This window comes from Schistocerca gregaria, chromosome X (genome assembly GCF_023897955.1).
Source record: "Schistocerca gregaria isolate iqSchGreg1 chromosome X, iqSchGreg1.2, whole genome shotgun sequence".
Lineage (NCBI taxonomy): Eukaryota > Metazoa > Arthropoda > Insecta > Orthoptera > Acrididae > Schistocerca > Schistocerca gregaria.
This window is the reverse complement of record NC_064931.1, coordinates 533,163,825-533,182,681: the sequence shown is the minus strand read 5'-3', so window position 1 is coordinate 533,182,681 and position 18,857 is coordinate 533,163,825. Positions and strand designations below refer to the sequence as shown.

Below are 18,857 nucleotides of genomic sequence, written 5' to 3'. Positions count from 1 at the left end.
TGATCGCTCCTTGTATAATGTACGACGCAGTTCCTTATTTATATGTGTTTAGGCCTACAGAACGATCAACAGAACGGTTTATAGCGCTTTCTCTCGTTTACGGTTACCTCTCTTGCGGAAAAAATACATTTTTATATAAAGCTAAACATTCCCGCTCAATGGAGAAATGGGCAGTTTTTGAACTCCCACAGTTCTGCTCTGTATAGCAAGTCTTAATATTGTTGTGTATAGTTTGCTTGTTTATTTGCTATAAATTCTTTAATCTGCTTCCGTATCAAAAGTAATCGTGTAATGTGTTATCCCAACTCTATTCTAATACGCGGAATACGATGTGTCTGGTAGGTCTGAAACACGACTGCTCAATAAGAATACACACGAAAAGACCGGCAGTCAAACGTCACTCGTGCGATTCAGTTTTGTCCAGTTGGTGACGCAAGTATCGGCGACAGTATTTCGCTCACGGTTTCTTTCATCATACACAAAACTTCAGTAGGTAGTTCTCATCTCTGCGGAAATTGTCAGTCGGCGCCTTTTATTTCGTTATTTATCAGTAAGGGCACAGAACATGTAGAATATATTTTATTTTGTACTCTATTATGGCGAATCACCGCCTTGAAAACTTTTATTTACGTATCTCCTTTGTCAATACATCGGGTACCACGGTGTGCTGTTCGCAATTCAGTATGACGTAACGTATTGCCGCCAATCGAATTCGCTGTTGATCCTCAGACTTTGCCCCTCGTACAGTCAGCTGTTTGGTAGTGCGGGAGAAGGACGCCGTGCTCCGTGTGTCAGCGTTTTAACAGTGTTCGCATGAAGTGAACTTTTCCAGGGATTTAGTAATTATCTAAAAGTCCAGATGAACGTGTGTGCTCTACAGCTACATGCGAAAGACACTAAGAAAATTTAATGACAAGGAGAGTCGACGGGCACGATGTTCAGTTTGAATATGCTGTATTTAAAAGAATACTTGTACGGATTCGGCGACTACATAGGGTTTGAAAAATGGTCCGAGACTATATCAACAGTCGTGCATCGGAATCTGGTTTGTACTTCTTGTTCATATGTTATGCAATGTTGACGATTACTAACAAAAATGCTCACTCCACTCCCATCAATTGTCACTGAGTAAAGATAATGGTACAATTTAGTTGAATTGTAAGCTTCTTCATTAAAAGGGTAGTATAATGTCCTCCCTACCAGTAAATTACTTTTATGGCGTTGAAGATATATGTGTGAAGGAGGTTGTTTTCGAGATTAAATATTTGTGTATATGTAAGAGAATATGTTTTAAAACCCAGAATCATGTCATTCAGACCTCACGCCATAAAGTGTAACTGATTAATATATGCAGACCTCATCTGTGAAGCACAGTTGTTGCAGAGTTTCTGATGTAAGTTTTTATCCTGTTGTGTGACACGTAAGGTGTTTTAGCTGAAGCAGCAGATACAAATAAGCAAATCAGATGTACGCTCATAAATGTGAGTGAGTGATGACAGTTTAGTACTTTTCATCCAATAATACACGCAAGAGTGAACCAAGTATTGTATTATTGATTATATGTAAAGCTGAAGTGCATAAAACACGCGTAATTCCTTAGGACAAGAGAGTTCCCAGTAGGATAAACAAGTTATGTTTGGAGAAGGTCAAAAAACAAACAAAACCTGCAGTTGTATGTCTGGACACATGGACAGAACAGAAATTGTTGGGTACACACATTGTGCATGTGATATTTTTATTTCTAAACAAATAAAATGTTAACACAAAGGTCCCCTTCATTTGTGTGAGTATGTGCTCGTTTTTATTTGGCTGCCAAATGACTTGTAGAAAGCAACTCTGTGAGTTGCACAAGACATTCAAGCTGATTGTTTTCATTGCACTGCCAAACATTATTTGGACATTAACTCTGTGTCTTCCACAAGATACTTGAGGTGTGAACAGTGGAACTGTTTTGAGGCATAAAGAGATTCCCCTTTCTTATAATCATTCTGTTGATGTCATGTACACTAAATCAGAATGGTTTTTATCAACTTATTGGTTAAAGTATGGTATTGGACCCCCACCCACCACCCTGAAATCTTGGTTGTGGTGACAGACTGATGTTTACACAGCTCGAGGTATAGTTTAGGTTGGAAGGTGACAGTTTGGTTGTGAGTTGGCAAAGCTAGTGAATGTGAAAGCCAAATAAAGTTTGTGGTAACAATTTGACCAGTAATGAAGCTTAATGTTTACATATGTGATGTATTGGAAGAGTGGGGGGGGGGGGGGGGGGCATTATGTAAAGGTATCACACGACCCCTAAAACTCTAGGCACACAAAACAGTTGCATTTAATTACATTATAGTTTGTCATAAAGTCAATGAGAAATCTGGCTTGAATTTTCCACAAAACTCAAAAGCAATTCTGTGGACAGCACAACATTCTGCAAAATTTATTATGAAAACGTATTTGGAATCTGGGGGGGGGGGGAGAGGGAGGGGTGGATGTATTACTGAAATTGAGCTATGCTACAGATTATAGATCAGTCTGTCACCACAGCCAACATTTTATTTACTTACTTGTGTGTGTGTGTGTGTGTGTGTGTGTGTGTGTGTGTGTGTGTGTGTGAGGAGGGGGATTGCTGTGGCACTATTACTGTCACCTGGAATCCTTGATCAATTGAGCAAATTCTTTATTTACAAGTACCCTGATGTTAATGGAATGTTAAACTGTGAGAGAGAAGGCAAAAAAATATCTGTGTAACAGGAGCAGGACTATATCAACATGACATTGATAAATTTCTATACACCGTGTGTGATTTTGAGCTGTGCACCAGAGGATACGTATGAAACTGCAGGTTTCGTAAATATATTTTGTGAATTGGTATGTCAGGGAAATAAGTGAGTTGAAGAGGACATGATATTAGGGACCTGCAAGCTCAAGCCTTCTGACAGATGTATCCCACGTATCTTATTTGTGCCCAGCTCCAGTCTGGGCAGTTTAATTGTGGAAACCTTTGCAGGGCTGAGAAAGGTCTTAGAGGTCTTCCAGTCTCTAACATTTGCAGTGTGAACCTGTTATCAGAGAAAGTTGTCATCTATTACAGGAGATTTCGGTTAGAGCTCTTTTACAGAGATCGGTGACAGAATACTCCACCAAAAGGTGGTAAGGCTAAATTTTCTCTGTACCACTGCTGCCGACAAGCTGCTGATCACATGAACAAATGGCCAAGCTTGCTCAGTGGTACAAATAACACCATCATTGATTAGTGGTGAATTGGAAGACGATTGTCTTGTGTGATATAATATACTAATATATGGTGATGTGTGGCTGTTGCAGAAGACAAACTGTTGTTGTTGTGCCAATGGCAAAATTTGTGCAGATGGTGTATGATCATGGGACTGTTTTTTGTTTTTTGATCTTTTACTGTTAGTTTTGGTCAATAACTGAATCATATTGTGAATATGTTCAAACATTTTAGACATTGGCGTGGATGCCACACAGTAGCAACAGTTTGATAGCTAACATTTTCTCTGTATGCACATGATAATGCTTCTGTCCACAAAGCAGGCTCCAGTTCATTATGATATCAAGAAAATAAGATGGATGTGGTGGACAAAAATCAAAATAATTCAGATCCTTCTAAAATGGGGACAAGTAGTTCTTACCAGTATAGTTAATAGGGCAGATAAACCCCACACACTGGTCGGTATGAATTGTATTACAACACCTGATAATAGGAGGAAACTTTGTGCCGGATTTTGACTGGAACCCAAGTCTGGTGTGAACAGGCAGCTCAGTACCTACTAAGTCATGTGGGCAGATCCACAGCTAATCTCACACCTGCCATATATTAATGATTTTCGTTTTTTAGTACCATTTTGCAGTGTTGTATAAAAGATCTACAAATATGAAATTTTAAATGGAAAGCAGAGGTAAATAGAACCTGTGAGCAGAGCCATGCGAGTGCTTGTACAGCTCATTTAGTAAAACATTGCACACTAAAGGTAAACCTTTTATCAAATTTGTTTCTAAAGTTAGCTGCTTGTTTTTACACCTTAGAAGATTTTCATTCATGTAACATGCTGTGCCACTCAAATTGAGAGCCAGCTCCAATTTGGGGATACTTACCTTTTCATTTGTAATGTTAAGAAACTTCCCTGCTGTAACACACAGGAGCAGTGAAGGATGGGCTTTCGTCTGACTACAGTGGAAGTTATTTCTCCATGGAGAAGTAGGAGTGTCCTTTAAGACCTATTCCAATCTTTAACAAAATATCATTCAAAGAGTAGTATTGTGTCTTTTAAAGAAGTGTAGTCACTTCTTGTTCTGAAGTGAAGGAAGAATTGTGCCCCATTATCCTTGCAGAAAAGAGTTTGGGATGGGTAGCCAGCTCTACTGTGTACTTGATTCTAGAATCCAAAATCTGAAGTTCCTTGTGGTATGACTTTTCGAGCCAGGTTAATTGACGCCTACCACATCACTCTGCCTTCTCACAACCAGCCCTCCACCTTTCTTCCTAAACTAGACCTTACTCTGTGCTACCAATCTGTCTGTTGCCACTACTGAGATTTGGTATTCACATTCATTGGCTTCACCTACTCATGACTGAGCTGAAGCCATTCGGCCTAGCCTCAACCTTGGGCTACACTACAGAACAGCCTGTCAGCACAAGATCCATTCTACAAAATATTATAAATGCAAAACAAATATTGTCAGTATTATGTGTGACATACCAAGTAACATTTATATCATGGGTCAAACCCAACATCCAGTTTAGTGTGCTCCAACTGATCCAAATTTGAGGCCTACTAATGACAGTGCTATTGATGAGTTTAGGTAAAGACAGTCTAGTAAGAGATTATTATGGTTCATCAACAACAAAGATTACTGTATAGGAAAGCTACTGATTTCAAATATGAAAAATGACTGTGCATTTTATTGGTGACAGTGATTTAACTACATTAGAAATGGTTATGGATACTGCAATGCCTGTTGTTATGATTTAAACGTTTCTGTTTAACTCTGTCATTTGTCTTATCGTCGAAGGCTGATTTTATATTTTGATGTCACTAATTTTAAGTATTTCTTTCCGATGTTCCTTTTTTATGCATACGGTTCAAGGGGAGGGTTTTAGAAATTGGCTTGTTTTTCTCATTATTATTGACTTAATGTAATTCGCTTATCATTAATTTTAGGGGGTTAGTTATACTGTTGTTTTGCTGTCCTAAGCTTATAACTTAGGACAGCAAGGCAATGTACTACAATAACAATTGTCACCACCTGCATTTTCATCAAGTAAGAGAAATATCTCTTTGTGATGGTACAATTGTGTCGGCTCTGGAGTGTCAGCACATTTGCTACTTTTCTGCCTTCTCAAAATTAATTAATTTAGTAGTGTGTCATTTTATGGGCTGTGTTTTCATCTTCAAACAGTTAACTAATATTCAGGGGACCTGTCTCAGTTCTGATGAAGCTCCAGAGCTCGGTCCAGAGACGAATTCATGCTTCCAATCCAGTTCGTGTAGCCTATGCATAATTCACTACATGGAGAACACTGGATTAGATTAGAACAGATTAGATTAGATTAGCTTAGATCAGATTATGAAGTGCATTGTCTTGTAGTATCTAGTGAATTGTCAGTTTATTTAGATAATTTATGTTACCAACTAGGCAAGTAAATTTTATCAAATCATCTTATGGAATCTCTAATGCTGTTGGGTTGTGTGTTTCAGTTCATGTTCCAAGTGGTAACTGTCCTGCTCATTCTCTATGCAATTCAGATAATTCTAAACTATGTTCGAGACTGGAGCAACAAGGGTAAGTGTGTGTGTTTTATTGCAATGCATTCTTACAGTGGTTACTCTCTTTCCGTTTTCGAGTTGTGGTTGTATAGTGTGTGTTAAAACCATTTCCTTTACTTCTCTTTTGAATAACAGGGTGTCATTAGAGAGAGTGCACAAAACCAGTTTTGGTAATAATAAACGTTTATGTACAAAAAGTTGTTCTTTGGATACTGAAATAATCATGGCACAAATGCAAAATGTTTTGACAACAGAGAAACTTGTCACCCATCACACTGTTCCCCTGATGCTTGGATGCTGGCTGTTTGCATGAGAATATTTTGTACTGGACATATGCCTTAAAAACTAGAGAATTAAATTAACCTTCACTTTAAAGCATTGCAAATAATAGTACTACTGTGTACCTAGACTGTATTTCAAATTTTTTGAAAAGGATGATAATAGTGATGATATTTTGAGGTAATTTTACAATTACTGAAAACAGATTTGATGGAAATTACTGCAGCTGTAGGCAGGAAAATTGTTTAGAAGGGAAGTAGTGAAGTAGTAGACAAGAATTTTACAACTTAGAGAACTATGCTAACATACATTAATATTTTTAAGAATAAGAAATTAAATAGTGTAGAACCCATGTTGCTACTGTCTGCCAAATTGCAGATATTTTTCTTTAACTGACAATTAATTTGTTACACCTGAAAAGATAAGTTTATTGGGTAAAATCGCACCTCTCTTACTGAGAGCTTTTGTTCCAGTGGGTTTGTGGTAGATGAGGTTACTCATTTTGTAGTATGTGTGAATTTTTTGATGTTCTTAACATATCTGTGTTTCATCTTTCATTAGCAGGTGTCCTAAACAGATTTTGTATCATGATTTTCTCTTTAAAACCTCAATATTTTATGTTATCTCACAATTGTGCAGGTTTCATCATCACTTTGTTGTGCAGTTTATTCTAGAGGTTAGCCTAAATCCAAAGTGGTGATGCAGCAGTTAAGACAAGAGAGTCAGAATACCTTTCTGGATGTCTTGAGTTAGATTTCCATATTTTCTCTAAATGAGGAAATGTGTGTGAAATTTTATGGGACTTAACTGCTAATGTCATCAGTCCCTAAGCTTACACACTACTTAACCTAAATTATCGTAAGGACGAATACACACACCCATGCCCGAGGGAGTACTCGAACCTACGCCGGGACCAGCTGCACAATCCATGACTGCTTTTCTAGATCAACTATCGGTGTCTAATGTCCTTGATGTTGATGGGATATTGAATTCTTAATGTTCCTTTGTTAAAACCATTTCCTTTACTTTTCTTTTGAATAACAGTGTGTCATTAGAGATAGTGCACAAAACCTGTTTCGCGAAGGAAATTGAAAGGAACCATCATGACATTTGATTTAATCAATTTAGTGAAACCATGGAACACCTAAATCTGGATGGCCCCGTATGTAATTGAACAAGGTCCTACTAAGTGGAAGTCCAGTTTTCAACCATTGCACCACCTTGCTCATTAATTCTCTTTGATGCAAACAGCATCAAATTTTTATGTGTAAACACAGTTTCACCAAACTGTCATGGCGATAAGGAAATGTTAACAACCTTTACAACATCTGTTTGAACACTATCTTAACATATCCGTTTGTTGTTCAGAAAGGAATATGTCGTCAATGAGGGGGTGATATTTACTCAACCTTTACCCTTATTTCAGTTGCATGTGGTAATCAGCTAATACTAAATAGCAAGCAACTCATAGAGATAAAATAATGATGGTTGAGAATGGGTTTCGTGAGTCTGGGTTCCCGAGTTTGTGTCTGATGAGTGTTCTTATGTGCTATTTCTGTGAAGAAAATGACTTTGTGACTCAGAATCTGATCTTTGCATGCTTTACTATTACTTTTTTCCCACTTATTTAATGAGCAGTTGCTTTCACTGACCTGTGTAGTTTTTCTCACTGCCACTCAGTAGTCTCCAATAACAACTCATATGCATATAAAAACAACAGTCACAATATAATATCTGAAATCTTGTGCACTTTGTAAAAATTTTATCCAAATTCTTAAACCGCTGTAAAATTCCATTAATGGGTTCAGTATCATTACGATATCCTCCGCCAGTTTCTCTTTACCTCATATTTGTGTGTGTAACTTTGCTGTTCGTACCCATAAAATATTAGGCAGATGAAATATGAGGAAGTTGTAATTATGACTCACAGAGTCATATATATTAATGTGGTAATGGAAAGACTAGTGAAATGTAAATTAAGGAAGGAGTAAAAGTAACAACTCATCATATATTTGAGATGTTCAGTAACTAATATGCACATAACATTGTCAGTGACTCAGCACCTCAATTATATGGTGAGTTGTTACATTTACTACTTCCATTATTTGCAGTCACAATTTACAGTGAAATAAGTGTAAACTGCCACAAAAATCACATCCAGATGTTAGTATTCCATAGGATGGCTGGACAAGAAAAAATATAAAAAAAATCCACTGCTGTTCATCCTGTAAACATTTGTTGTTGTAATGTAGTTTTCTGTAATTTAGTTTGCAAGTTATTATGATTTTTTTTGTTTGTTGCATATTTCTTGATATATGTGAGCTCTTTGAGAGATACCTTAACAGAATATGTGTTTTAAGAGGAAACTACTACACGATATATTATACACACAGTCTTAAACACCGAGCGAGGTGCCGCAGTGGTTAGCACACTGTATTTGCATTTGGGAGGACGACAGTTCATTCCTGCGTCCGGCCATCCTGATTTAGGTTTTCCGTGATTTCCCTAAACCGCTCCAGGCAAATGCTGGGATGCTTCCTTCGAAAGGGCACCGTCGACTTCCTTCTCCATCCTTCCCTAATCCGATGAGACCAATGACATTGCTGTTTGGTCTCCTCCCCAAAACAACCCAACCCAAGTCTTAAATCTGAAACTTATTTGATTTTTCAGCTGTCACTTATAAAAATAACTCTTGTTTGCAGATTTGCCAGAGGCAAGACGGTCTGGAAAACGCTTCAGGAAAAGGGATAAGATGATGTACTACGGCAGGAAAATTATGAGAAAGGTCAGATGATTTTCCACAAAATAAATAACACTTTCCCCATGTTACTGTTTGATACTGGGCCATAAGAGCACTCTGTAAAAACTTTCAATACATAGAGTACATTTGCCTTTCAGCATGATCATGAAAAAGTTTATACTCAGAAGTCAAGTCAGTCAGTCAGTCTTGGGCTCTGTCCTGTGTTTTATGGGCAGTGCAGCAATCATTAACAGCTTTCTTGGCAAATTCTTAGTTAATAAATTTTTCATTATCTTTCTCTGCTTTGTGTGCTAGGAAGTGTGCATATATTCGTTGTGTGGGGCGACCACCTTGTTGGATGCTTTTGCCATGTAGTGTTGTAGAAGGTGTATCAAAATTATGTTCATGATTTCAGAAATTAGAAATTAAATAAGAAAGTGCATTATAATAATTCACGATCATGCTGAAAGGCAAATGTACTCTATGTATTGAAAGTTTTTACAGAATGCTCTTATAGCCCAGTATCAATTAGTGTACAGGGAGACTCAAATTTTTTTTCCTTTACAAATGTTCAATTTGTACACCACATATCACATGGCTTACATCGAGCTGACAACAAAAACTGTCTGAATCCAATTAGCTGCAACAATTTATGACTTGGGTTTACACTTCCCGTGTGACAGCAGCAACTGAAAACTTTCACAAGCCACTGTGTTTGTACATTCATCGGTTGCATAAGTAGCAGGGGCAGTGAAAAAGAGATCGGGCCACAAGCAGAGTGTTTTTAGCTATCATTGCTCTTGATGTTTGTATAAATGGCATAATTTCTAGATCCAATTTTTAGTAGGTCCATTTGCTGATACTTCGGAAATGCTGTGATTGTTTAAAAAATGAGTTGCATTTGTAAGTGAAACTTTGACACTTGATGATATAGCCTAGAACTTAGTATACTACAGAAGACAGTTTGGCAGTTGTTATTGAAATGTCTGATAATGAAGAACCGGGAACACAATTTTTTCTCGTCCTATATTTATGTTACGCTGAAGATGGGAGTTGATCGGGTAGCACCTGAGTATGTATTAAGGACCTTAACTGTGGGGAGCAGTTCAAATGCATTTAACCCTTTAACTGTTAGTGAAATATATATCCATGCGCACTCATCATACCTCTAGTGCTAGCAATGTGTATATTTGATAGGAGCTGAGTGTGCCAGTAGAGCTAATGCCAAATATATGTATTTTGTGGTTTTCTTAATAAATGATAGCGACATAATATTCAATTGTAACTTCTCAGGTATACATGACGATAGTATCTGTTCCCAAAAGAACAGTTACCGTAGATGACCATGCAGCTTTGCTAGAAATGAAACGATAAGTAAATGGACACCCTAGCTGCAAACAGGCATTGATGTACTTCATTAGGGACTTGTTGAAAATGTGTACCCCGACCGGGACTCGAACCCGGGATCTCCTACTTACATGGCAGACGCTCTATTCATCTGAGCCACCGAGGGCACAGAGGATAGCGCGACTATCTCCTACTTACATGGCAGACGCGCTATCCTTTGTGCCCTCGGTGGCTCAGATGGATAGAGCGTCTGCCATGTAAGTAGGAGATCCCGGGTTTGAGTCTCGGCCAGGGCACACATATTCAACATGTCCCTAATGAAGTACATCAACGCCTGTTTGCAGCTAGGGTGTCCATTTAATTATCGTTTCACTGTTCAGGTAGTTTGTGGGATTACTAATTGTTCCTCCATGTGACTCAGATGGCAGGAGCTGCAGTTTGTCGATCTTGTGGCCTGCTGTGTCTTGTTCCATTATATTTGAAAATATGTAAGTGTGTGTTGTCTGAGGAGGAAATAGGATACATTCTCACAGAAAGTTGTAGTGAGTTAGTTTTGTCATTCTTTGTCTGAAACTGAGTACACTGTGCCTCTTTATTCTTGTCCTCCGATGCCTCTGGGGCTGGAAAGCTGCTTTTCTCATTGCATAACTTCATCTTCCAGAAGTGGTACTGACAGTGATAATAGAGATTAAGATAACACGCCCTAGGGAACAAAGGCAACTTTGTGGAAAAATTTCATGGTACAGAAAAGAGCTGAAACTCAGGGTTTACGATTTTGACACAGCACATTCAGATGTGACTCCTATAATTCTGGAAAACCCTTGTGCATTACAAGTTTATCAGACATGTTCACAGAGAAATTAGTCTCAATTATTGTAGATAAGATTAACAGATCCTTCCTGGTGCAAAGTACTTTTATTTATGAGAGAAAGCTGTTTGAGAGCCTGGAAAGATACGTATACGTATATAGCAGGAATGCATTGTTTCCTGGCAGTAACTCATCTCAAGTCGACAACTAAAACCTTGAAATGAAATGTTCTGGATATTGATCTAATGATCCTCTCTCATATCTCCAATTACTGGTGAAGTAATGTAACATGACAGATATGTATTGTTACTCCAAATGCTGCATTTTTGCAAACAGTGTTCACACTCAAGATTATAAGCTGTACAAAATAATATCAGATAAAGCTCATCCATTATGGATGTTTAAGGTCAGTTGTTTCTTGCCTGAGAGGGTTAGTTCAGAAGAGCACTCACTAGATTCCAGAAAGCTTGTATTGGCGATAGTCTCCCATTGCTCAAGGAATGCTTGGCTTGCAAACAGTACATTCCATCTAAAAGATGACTTAGTATAAAAATATTTGTTCAGTGTGAGTGTGAAATAGAATTTATGCTTGACTTTCTAGTTTTTAATGGTGCAAAGTGTGACATCGTAGTCAGTGAAGACTATTTGGGAATTACTGGCAATATTGTGACAACACTATTGGAACCTTGTTTGGGGAGAGGGCACACACCACATGTGAATTGTTTTTATGAAAGAGGAACAAATGCTGTAGTTACAGTTCACATGAACATGGAAGGTGCGCTAAAACTTGAAGCAAAAATGCAAAGAGGGGAGAGAGAATTTGGGTCGACAGACACTGTGATGTCTTTGAATAAGAGAGATGATTTGTGTGTTGAAGACATGGCATACCGCTGAAATGAAATCAGCAGGGAAAGTAGACAACGAAACTAGTACTGAAAAATTTAAACCACAATGTGTATTGGATTACAGCAGTGGACAAATGCAGCATGCTATTTAGCTCAGTGGAATGAGTTCACAAAACACACAAATGGTACAAAAAACTTTTTTTTTCTTATTACATAGGCATGTGTGTGCTAAAATCCCACTTTTTCACAAGGTTTGCACTGGAAAGAATACTTCAGTTATCAAATTTCATGTCAGCCTCATTAGAGTGATTTTAGAGACATGCCATCAAGAAATGAAAACACCAGAAGATTGTTGATCAGGCAAGGAAAATCAAGTGTGGCTTTGAGAAAGACACTTTCCAAGCAATAGTGAACTGTCAGTGAAACAACGTGGACCTGTAAAGAGATTCATCATATGCAGCAAGAACAAATCATAAAAGAAACTGTGTTACTCCTCTAAACAGTATGATGTGAGACTTGGTGCTGTACCTTGTTTCGAATTATATCACACAAAAGCTCTTTCTGAAATGTTCCTCTTTGTAATATTATCTAGTTTTCGGAAATTCAGCAATAAAGAATATAAAGATCGCACTTTATTTTAAGAGCTCATTGGTGAGACTAAATACAGTGCCCAGCATGGCAGGCACGGCCACATGGAGTGGCCTAACTGTACACGGATGTGTGCACTGTTGTGGCACACTCTGCATGAATTGGGTTTAAGTAATTCCTTGCATTTCTGACACAGACAGTGGGAACAAAATGCAGTTTTTGCACTACTGTCTGATCTGAGCTAGTGCTCTAATCCTTTATGAACTTGTTATTGGCAGAGAATTAGTGTTACTGTGTTCACTCAATTCTTTCTTTCTTGTGGACATTTTTTTTTTTTCTTTCTTCATGCCTGCTATACAGATTCTCATTTAGTCTATGTGAATCCAGTTGCTTTAAGACGAGAACATGTAAAACTGATTGTTTAGATATCTTTGAGTCCCCTTTGAAGTCAGTCAGGCTGTTCAAATCAAGCTGTAGCTTAAATATTTATTGATGCGATAATGTATAGTGAACAGCCAAACAGGTGAGATATGCAGAATCCTTAGCTAAATCCTTGTATCAAATTTCAGAGGTAATTTTTAGTTTCTGAAGTGCAAGTGTTGGGTACGTTCTTCATTATATTGTGGTTCACCTTGAAAACTTACAGGGAAAAATGGTTATATTTTATGGAACTTACTTATTTCATTAGTGTGTTTTCATGTTTATGTAGTTATGTTACTGGAGATGGTGAAATGCAGGTTTCAGACTACGACAAAATTCAGTTATCTAAATGGTACATAGTCTTGTAGCTTGCATACTATTTATAGAAGTACTTAAGGCACAGAAAATGACACTCTTTCTATAGATTACAGGACATCTTAGGACTACCAGGTTAAGGTAAAATAATTAGTTTGAGATGGGTTTGAAACAAAGAATTCCCCCCCCCCCCCCCCCCCCCCATTGTCGCAAGATAAGAGATTACTTCTGAACTGTTCACATGTCTGAACAATAATAGTGACCTGCCGCTAGACCAATTACGTCTGTAAATCACATACTGATCCATCATTACATTCTGTCTCTTGTCTTAATTGTCATGAACTGGAATTGACAAACTTCTGCTGTCTTGTTCTGAGAGACATCATCTGTAAAATTGTTGGGTGCATGCTACTGTTCTTGTTTCTTAGCTTTGTGTGTAGTGGTCACAGCCTTCTGGTGATCAATTGGTGCAATATAATCATTCTGAGCTTCAGTTGTATTGTATGGCTTCATATGAGGAATGTAGGTGATGTGTGACATTTTTAATCATTTTTAATGGTATGTCTCATCAACATCATAATGTAAGTGTAATTGTATAATTATACCACTACAAAGTACAGCCCAGAACTATTTCAGTAGTTTCTCCAACAGGCTAACTATAAGGTGGGAGCTCAGATCAAAATGAGATAATGAGGCTGATAATGTATTGAAAATATGCCTCAGATTGATGGCACTCCATTTGAGTTTGTTGTTTTCATAGTGAAGCTAACTTTGAGACTTCTAAGGTCATGTAATTAGTCAGTGTACATAATTGTTGTTTGCATTGCCTGGACAAAACAGGAACACAGGATCTATTTTCATCTCTTCTTCATGTAACCCTACAGGATCAAATTCAATTCAATGTTTGTGCATTAAAAGTAGTACTTGTGTGGGATCTTAGTTGACAGGCTTGTAGGTGAGCAACATGAATGGCAACATCATATCTCATCTACTTTAATTGGCATTTGTGTGAGCATAATCGGTTGTTGTCAGAAGACCACGAATTTAAGATTGACAGGTAGTATGTGACCCAAACCTGTCTGAACCATTTTTAATGACCGTGGGCAGTCAGTGTTTCAACAAAATAATGTTCACAACAAATCTGACAGAATTTGAAGCCTACAATGTTCCTGGTGCTTCTGTCTTTCTGTGTCAGGTTTAACGGACTTTGTGGTTGCTGAGAACTGAAAGAAGATTGAGGGAAAAGTGGAAGATTAGTTAGTAGAGGAGCAGTTATGGCTTTCAACATGGTAGATAAACAGTGGATCCAACCTTTAGCATGAGAGAGTTGATGAAAATGCGTTGGGAGTATGGGAAAGAGTTAGCAATGAAATTTCTTGACCTAGTGAAGTCTTATGATAGTGTCCCCAGAAGAAAATATATTGGAAACATTGGAGAGAAAGCGAGTCTGAAAACAAACAACTGAAATTCTTCAAGCAGGTTATATCAAAAACTTCAGCTGTGTCCAGACACAAGTTGGAAGAACAGAACAACAAATAGGCATCTTAAATGAAAAGATCGAGAGGAAAAGATCAAGAGATGTGGAATGAGATTGTGTGTTGAGAAAAGCAAGACTGTGTGGTAACCAGAGGAGACAAAGAAGACATGGTGCAAATTAACATTAAAGGACAGAATATTGAAATTGTAGCTAACTTTAAATATCTGGGCAGTGTGATAATGGAAAACTCAAGAGCAAAGGAAGGTTTTAGCAAAAATGTACAACAAAGCAATGCATTTTACCAGTGTGTGAGGCGCTTATCCTGGAGAAGGGTGGGCTGATGAAGTGTAAGGAACCATTGTACCAGGCATATGTTACACTAGTACTGACATTTGCATTAGAGAATGGGAAAATGGCACAAAGAGGGGGAGTACAATCCAAGCAAGTGAACTGAAATATTTAAGAGGTGTGTTAAGGAAAATTATGAGAGACAGAGTGAGAAATAAAGAAGTTAGGAATGAAATTGGGATAGAAAATCCGGATGAGAGAGTTGAGAACGAAAGGTTAAAATGGTGTGGACATGTAAAGAGAACCGAAGATGGTAGAATACCAAAATGAATGATGCAGCCCAGGTTTGAGGGCAAAATGTCGACCTAGAGCAAGATGGACTGACTCAAAGACAAGTTTAAGAAGAATGAATCTGGACTGTAACAAAATAATTATAGAAGGAGACTGGTGGAAAGACAGAGGGAATTGGAGAGGTGCCATAAATGTCTTAAACTTGGCCTTAGGCTGGATGAAGGGAAAATGATGATGATGAATAGTCCACATATAACACACTTGGGCGCAAGAGTGGATATTAGTGACATATAAAACACCTGACAAGAAGAGTGGTTATTAACAACAGGATGAGAAATGTTATGGAAACACAATAGAAGCATGTCACTCAAAATGTGAAAAACACATCATGATTGCAAACACTGAAAAACAAGAATTTTCAGCTGTGGGTAGATTCCACTCAGTTAAGTCTATTCCTTCTTTGACACTGCTGTTGTCTGTGCTGTGGTCCTTGTAAGAGTAATTGTAATTTTTCTGTCTGCTAAATAAACATCTAATCTGTCAACAAAGCCATTTCATCACGAGCAGACACTGAGTAAAAGGCAATGGTAGCTCATGCAACATAATATACTAGACTCAATCACGTCTGCCTGTCTGGCCCCTGTTGCTACAAGTGGCTCAGCCTGCATGACATGCCACACAGGCCTCCTGGGGGTGATGTCAACTTCAAGCTGTAGTGCCTCTGAGCTGCTGTCAGTATCGGTCATTGGCAGGGATATTAACGGAATTGCCTACAGATAACTTTATATCTTCTATTTTATTTTTCATGTTCACTTCTCTTTTCCATGCTTTCTGACAATTTTGTTGTTGTTGTCTGCGTCTCTGCAACTGTAAAGTTTTTATTATTTGTATTTGATTTGTGCCAAAATCATTCCAGTAATCTTAAATTGACAGTGGTATGATTTAAGACTGACAACCCTGTGACTTTGTACTTCCATAACTTCGTCAGTGACATACTGTGGGAACAGTGATGTGTTTTGTTTTACAACTTTGAGAATTCAACCTTCTGAATATCAACTTCGACATAGGCACTGTGTTGTATTAATGAGTCAACAATGTTTTTTTTCTTTTTTTTCTTCCAAATTTGGAGCTCTGTCTTTAACAGTTGATTAGCATGGAACATTATTCATAACAATTACTTACTGCCTGTTTACATTTTCCGTTAGTTGTCTCTTTAAAAAATTAGAAAGAACTTATGTTTCATTTCTTCATGATAATCACTTGCTTTGGTTGCTTATAATTCAGGAAACATTTGATGCTAACTAAAGTGTTCAGTTATATGAGACAATTCTCCTTTCCTGATTCAGCAACAATAATTCCATACCATTCTTTCACATGTCGAGTGTTTTCTGGCAGAATGACTGACATTTGTCCTTGTTTCATCAAACAATGTAATGTCTTCAAACTGTATCTTCATAGTGTCTAATAAAAATCAGGAGAACTGTACAAAAATTTTACTTCAGTCCATATCAATTCTACATCCATTCATTTTATTGTATATGAAACTGAAGTCTCTCTTTAATGTTATCTGAGAAGTCTTGCTGCCACTGAATAATCCAGCCTCATGAAGAGTAATACTTTGTGGGTGATGTTCTTTCTATTGTGTAATACCCTCTCAAAATATGATAGCTGCAATTTGCTGAAATGTGTCCAAGTTGAAGTTCTTTATTCATTGTTACATATTCCTCCCTCTGCCATGTTGCCATAGTTTATGTGAACCAGTTCCTTCCTATTCTGCACAGTGCAACATAGTGTTTTTCTCTTATAATAGTCACTGGTAGAGTGAAAATGTGTTAAATGTCAAAAAAAGTAGAAAGTTCATAATTTCCAAGCACTATAATAAATAACCAAAGCCATGTCAGAGGATGTGGTTAAGTCTTTCCAGTCCAGGCTGATACTTGGTGATTAGGCAGGTGCTCCTTCATAGTTGGTTTATGGGGGTGGTCAGTGGATTGGGAGCACATATGGATATGGCACAGGAAATCTGTTTGCAGATTATGTTTGAGGGGTAATGCCTGCGTATGAAGGCCCTACTAAGATCTTCAGCATAGTAGGCAATGCATTGCTAGTCAACATGTGGTGAGACCGTATGGGCGAGACTTTTTAGTATGTGTGGGGGATGGCAGACACAGTTGATAGCTAGTGAGCTTGATTTAGGTGAAGCAGATGGAAAAGAAGGTGTTGACTGTTGAGGCAGTGGAGGAATGAGGGTAACATGCTTTGGCCCTGTGTCCAGATTATGAAGATGTCATCAGGGAGCTGAACCAGACAAGGAGTTTGACATTTTGGGTGGCTAGGAAGATTTTATCTAGGTGGCCTATAAACAGATTAGTGTAGGAGGGCACAATACAAGTGCTGTTCACAGGCACATTCTATTGTATCAGAGGCAGAGACACCTTGGAAGTAATCACATTTTGTATAGTCTCTGTTCTAACTTCTGTCGGCGTGACCACAAAATAGCTGTCAATCTTAATATATGTGGCCACTGTCAAATTGTGACCAAGAGCAGAGTAGACCAGTGGCAGGAAACTGCTGAAGGCCTTATGCTAGATTTGAATGGCTGTTTCATACCCATGCCATCTGTTTCTTATCTCCCAAGACCAACTGCTAGATGGACATCAGCTAGATGGAATTGCGTTGCATCACATCCTCCAATATATTAATCCTTCCTGCTTCTATCTCCACTACCCCAGTCCCACACCCATTTCTACCCCTATCCCCATGACCCCCACTTCACTCGTGCTGCTCTCACGTTATCCACTCTGCAGTCTTCCTCGTCCTCTGTTAATGTTCTTTATGTTCCTATTGATGATTCAGTGCCATGCCTGAAGAAACTTTACATGTTGCAGACTACAAACCTTCCATCAGAATTTAAAGCACAAGGTATAATACTGACAAAGCTTCTGGAGGTTTTTATACATTGGCCTGGACACCTATAGCTAACCAGTGCCCCTAAATGTTAATCTAAATGCAGTAGCTATACATATAATTCAATAAACTAACTGATCTATATTAACCTGTACCTCCCACCAGATGAAGAGTTCTTACACCTCTATGTATCCAGTCTAATAGGTCAGCTCCTCCCACCCTTCGTATCATTAGGAAAGTTCCATCTATGATCGTCTGTAGGACAGCACATATAATTCATGTAGAGGCAGGCAGCATCATCAAGCAACTAATTGTGAACATGGGTGCCCTTATTCAAATGGAAAACCTGCCAATGGGATGGTCATCATTACCCAATCATTCTCTCCCTCCCCAACCTTCAATTACTGCATAAATGGGCTATCCTTGAGCTCTAAAATGACTTGCAGCATTGACAACAATTGCCAGAATTAAAGGTATAAAAATGTGATGTATGCTGCAGAAGAGCACGCTCTCTCATCCAACCACCTGAAACTAACCCTCTTGAGGTTTGAAAACTTGCGACTGCCATTAGAGGATCCCTTGGCCACTTCAGTGTGGCACAGGTCCATCTTTCCATGACAATCTTGATTTCGCCCAAACAGCTGTGTGCAAAGGTAGGCTACATAATTAAAAATCAGTAAGAAGCAATGTTGGGAAATTATACATTTGCAGAAAGTGTGTGTCAACATCTCCGGCTTCCCAACCTACAGAGTGCACAATTCTGGCCACT

At 38.2% G+C, this 18,857-nt stretch overlaps 1 protein-coding gene across 7 annotated transcripts in view; it reads left to right on the top strand.

Annotated features, from left to right (window-relative positions):
• The first annotated feature begins 685 nt into the window (after nucleotides 1-685).
• LOC126297463 (neuropathy target esterase sws) overlaps nucleotides 686-18,857 on the top strand; it is a 216,467-nt gene continuing 198,295 nt past the window's right edge. For 4 of the 7 annotated variants that reach the window (XR_007552528.1, XM_049988340.1, XM_049988338.1 and 1 more), the window contains exons 1-3: nucleotides 689-1,045; nucleotides 5,715-5,799; nucleotides 8,765-8,847. Coding sequence is in view for 6 of the 7 variants with exons in the window: in XM_049988340.1 (XP_049844297.1) it covers nucleotides 935-1,045; nucleotides 5,715-5,799; nucleotides 8,765-8,847 (279 nt within the window). In the remaining variant the exon portion in view is untranslated. Of the gene's footprint in view, nucleotides 1,046-5,714; nucleotides 5,800-8,764; nucleotides 8,848-18,857 lie in introns of all 7 variants that reach the window. The other 3 variants (XM_049988336.1, XM_049988335.1, XM_049988337.1) reach the window with 1 other exon arrangement.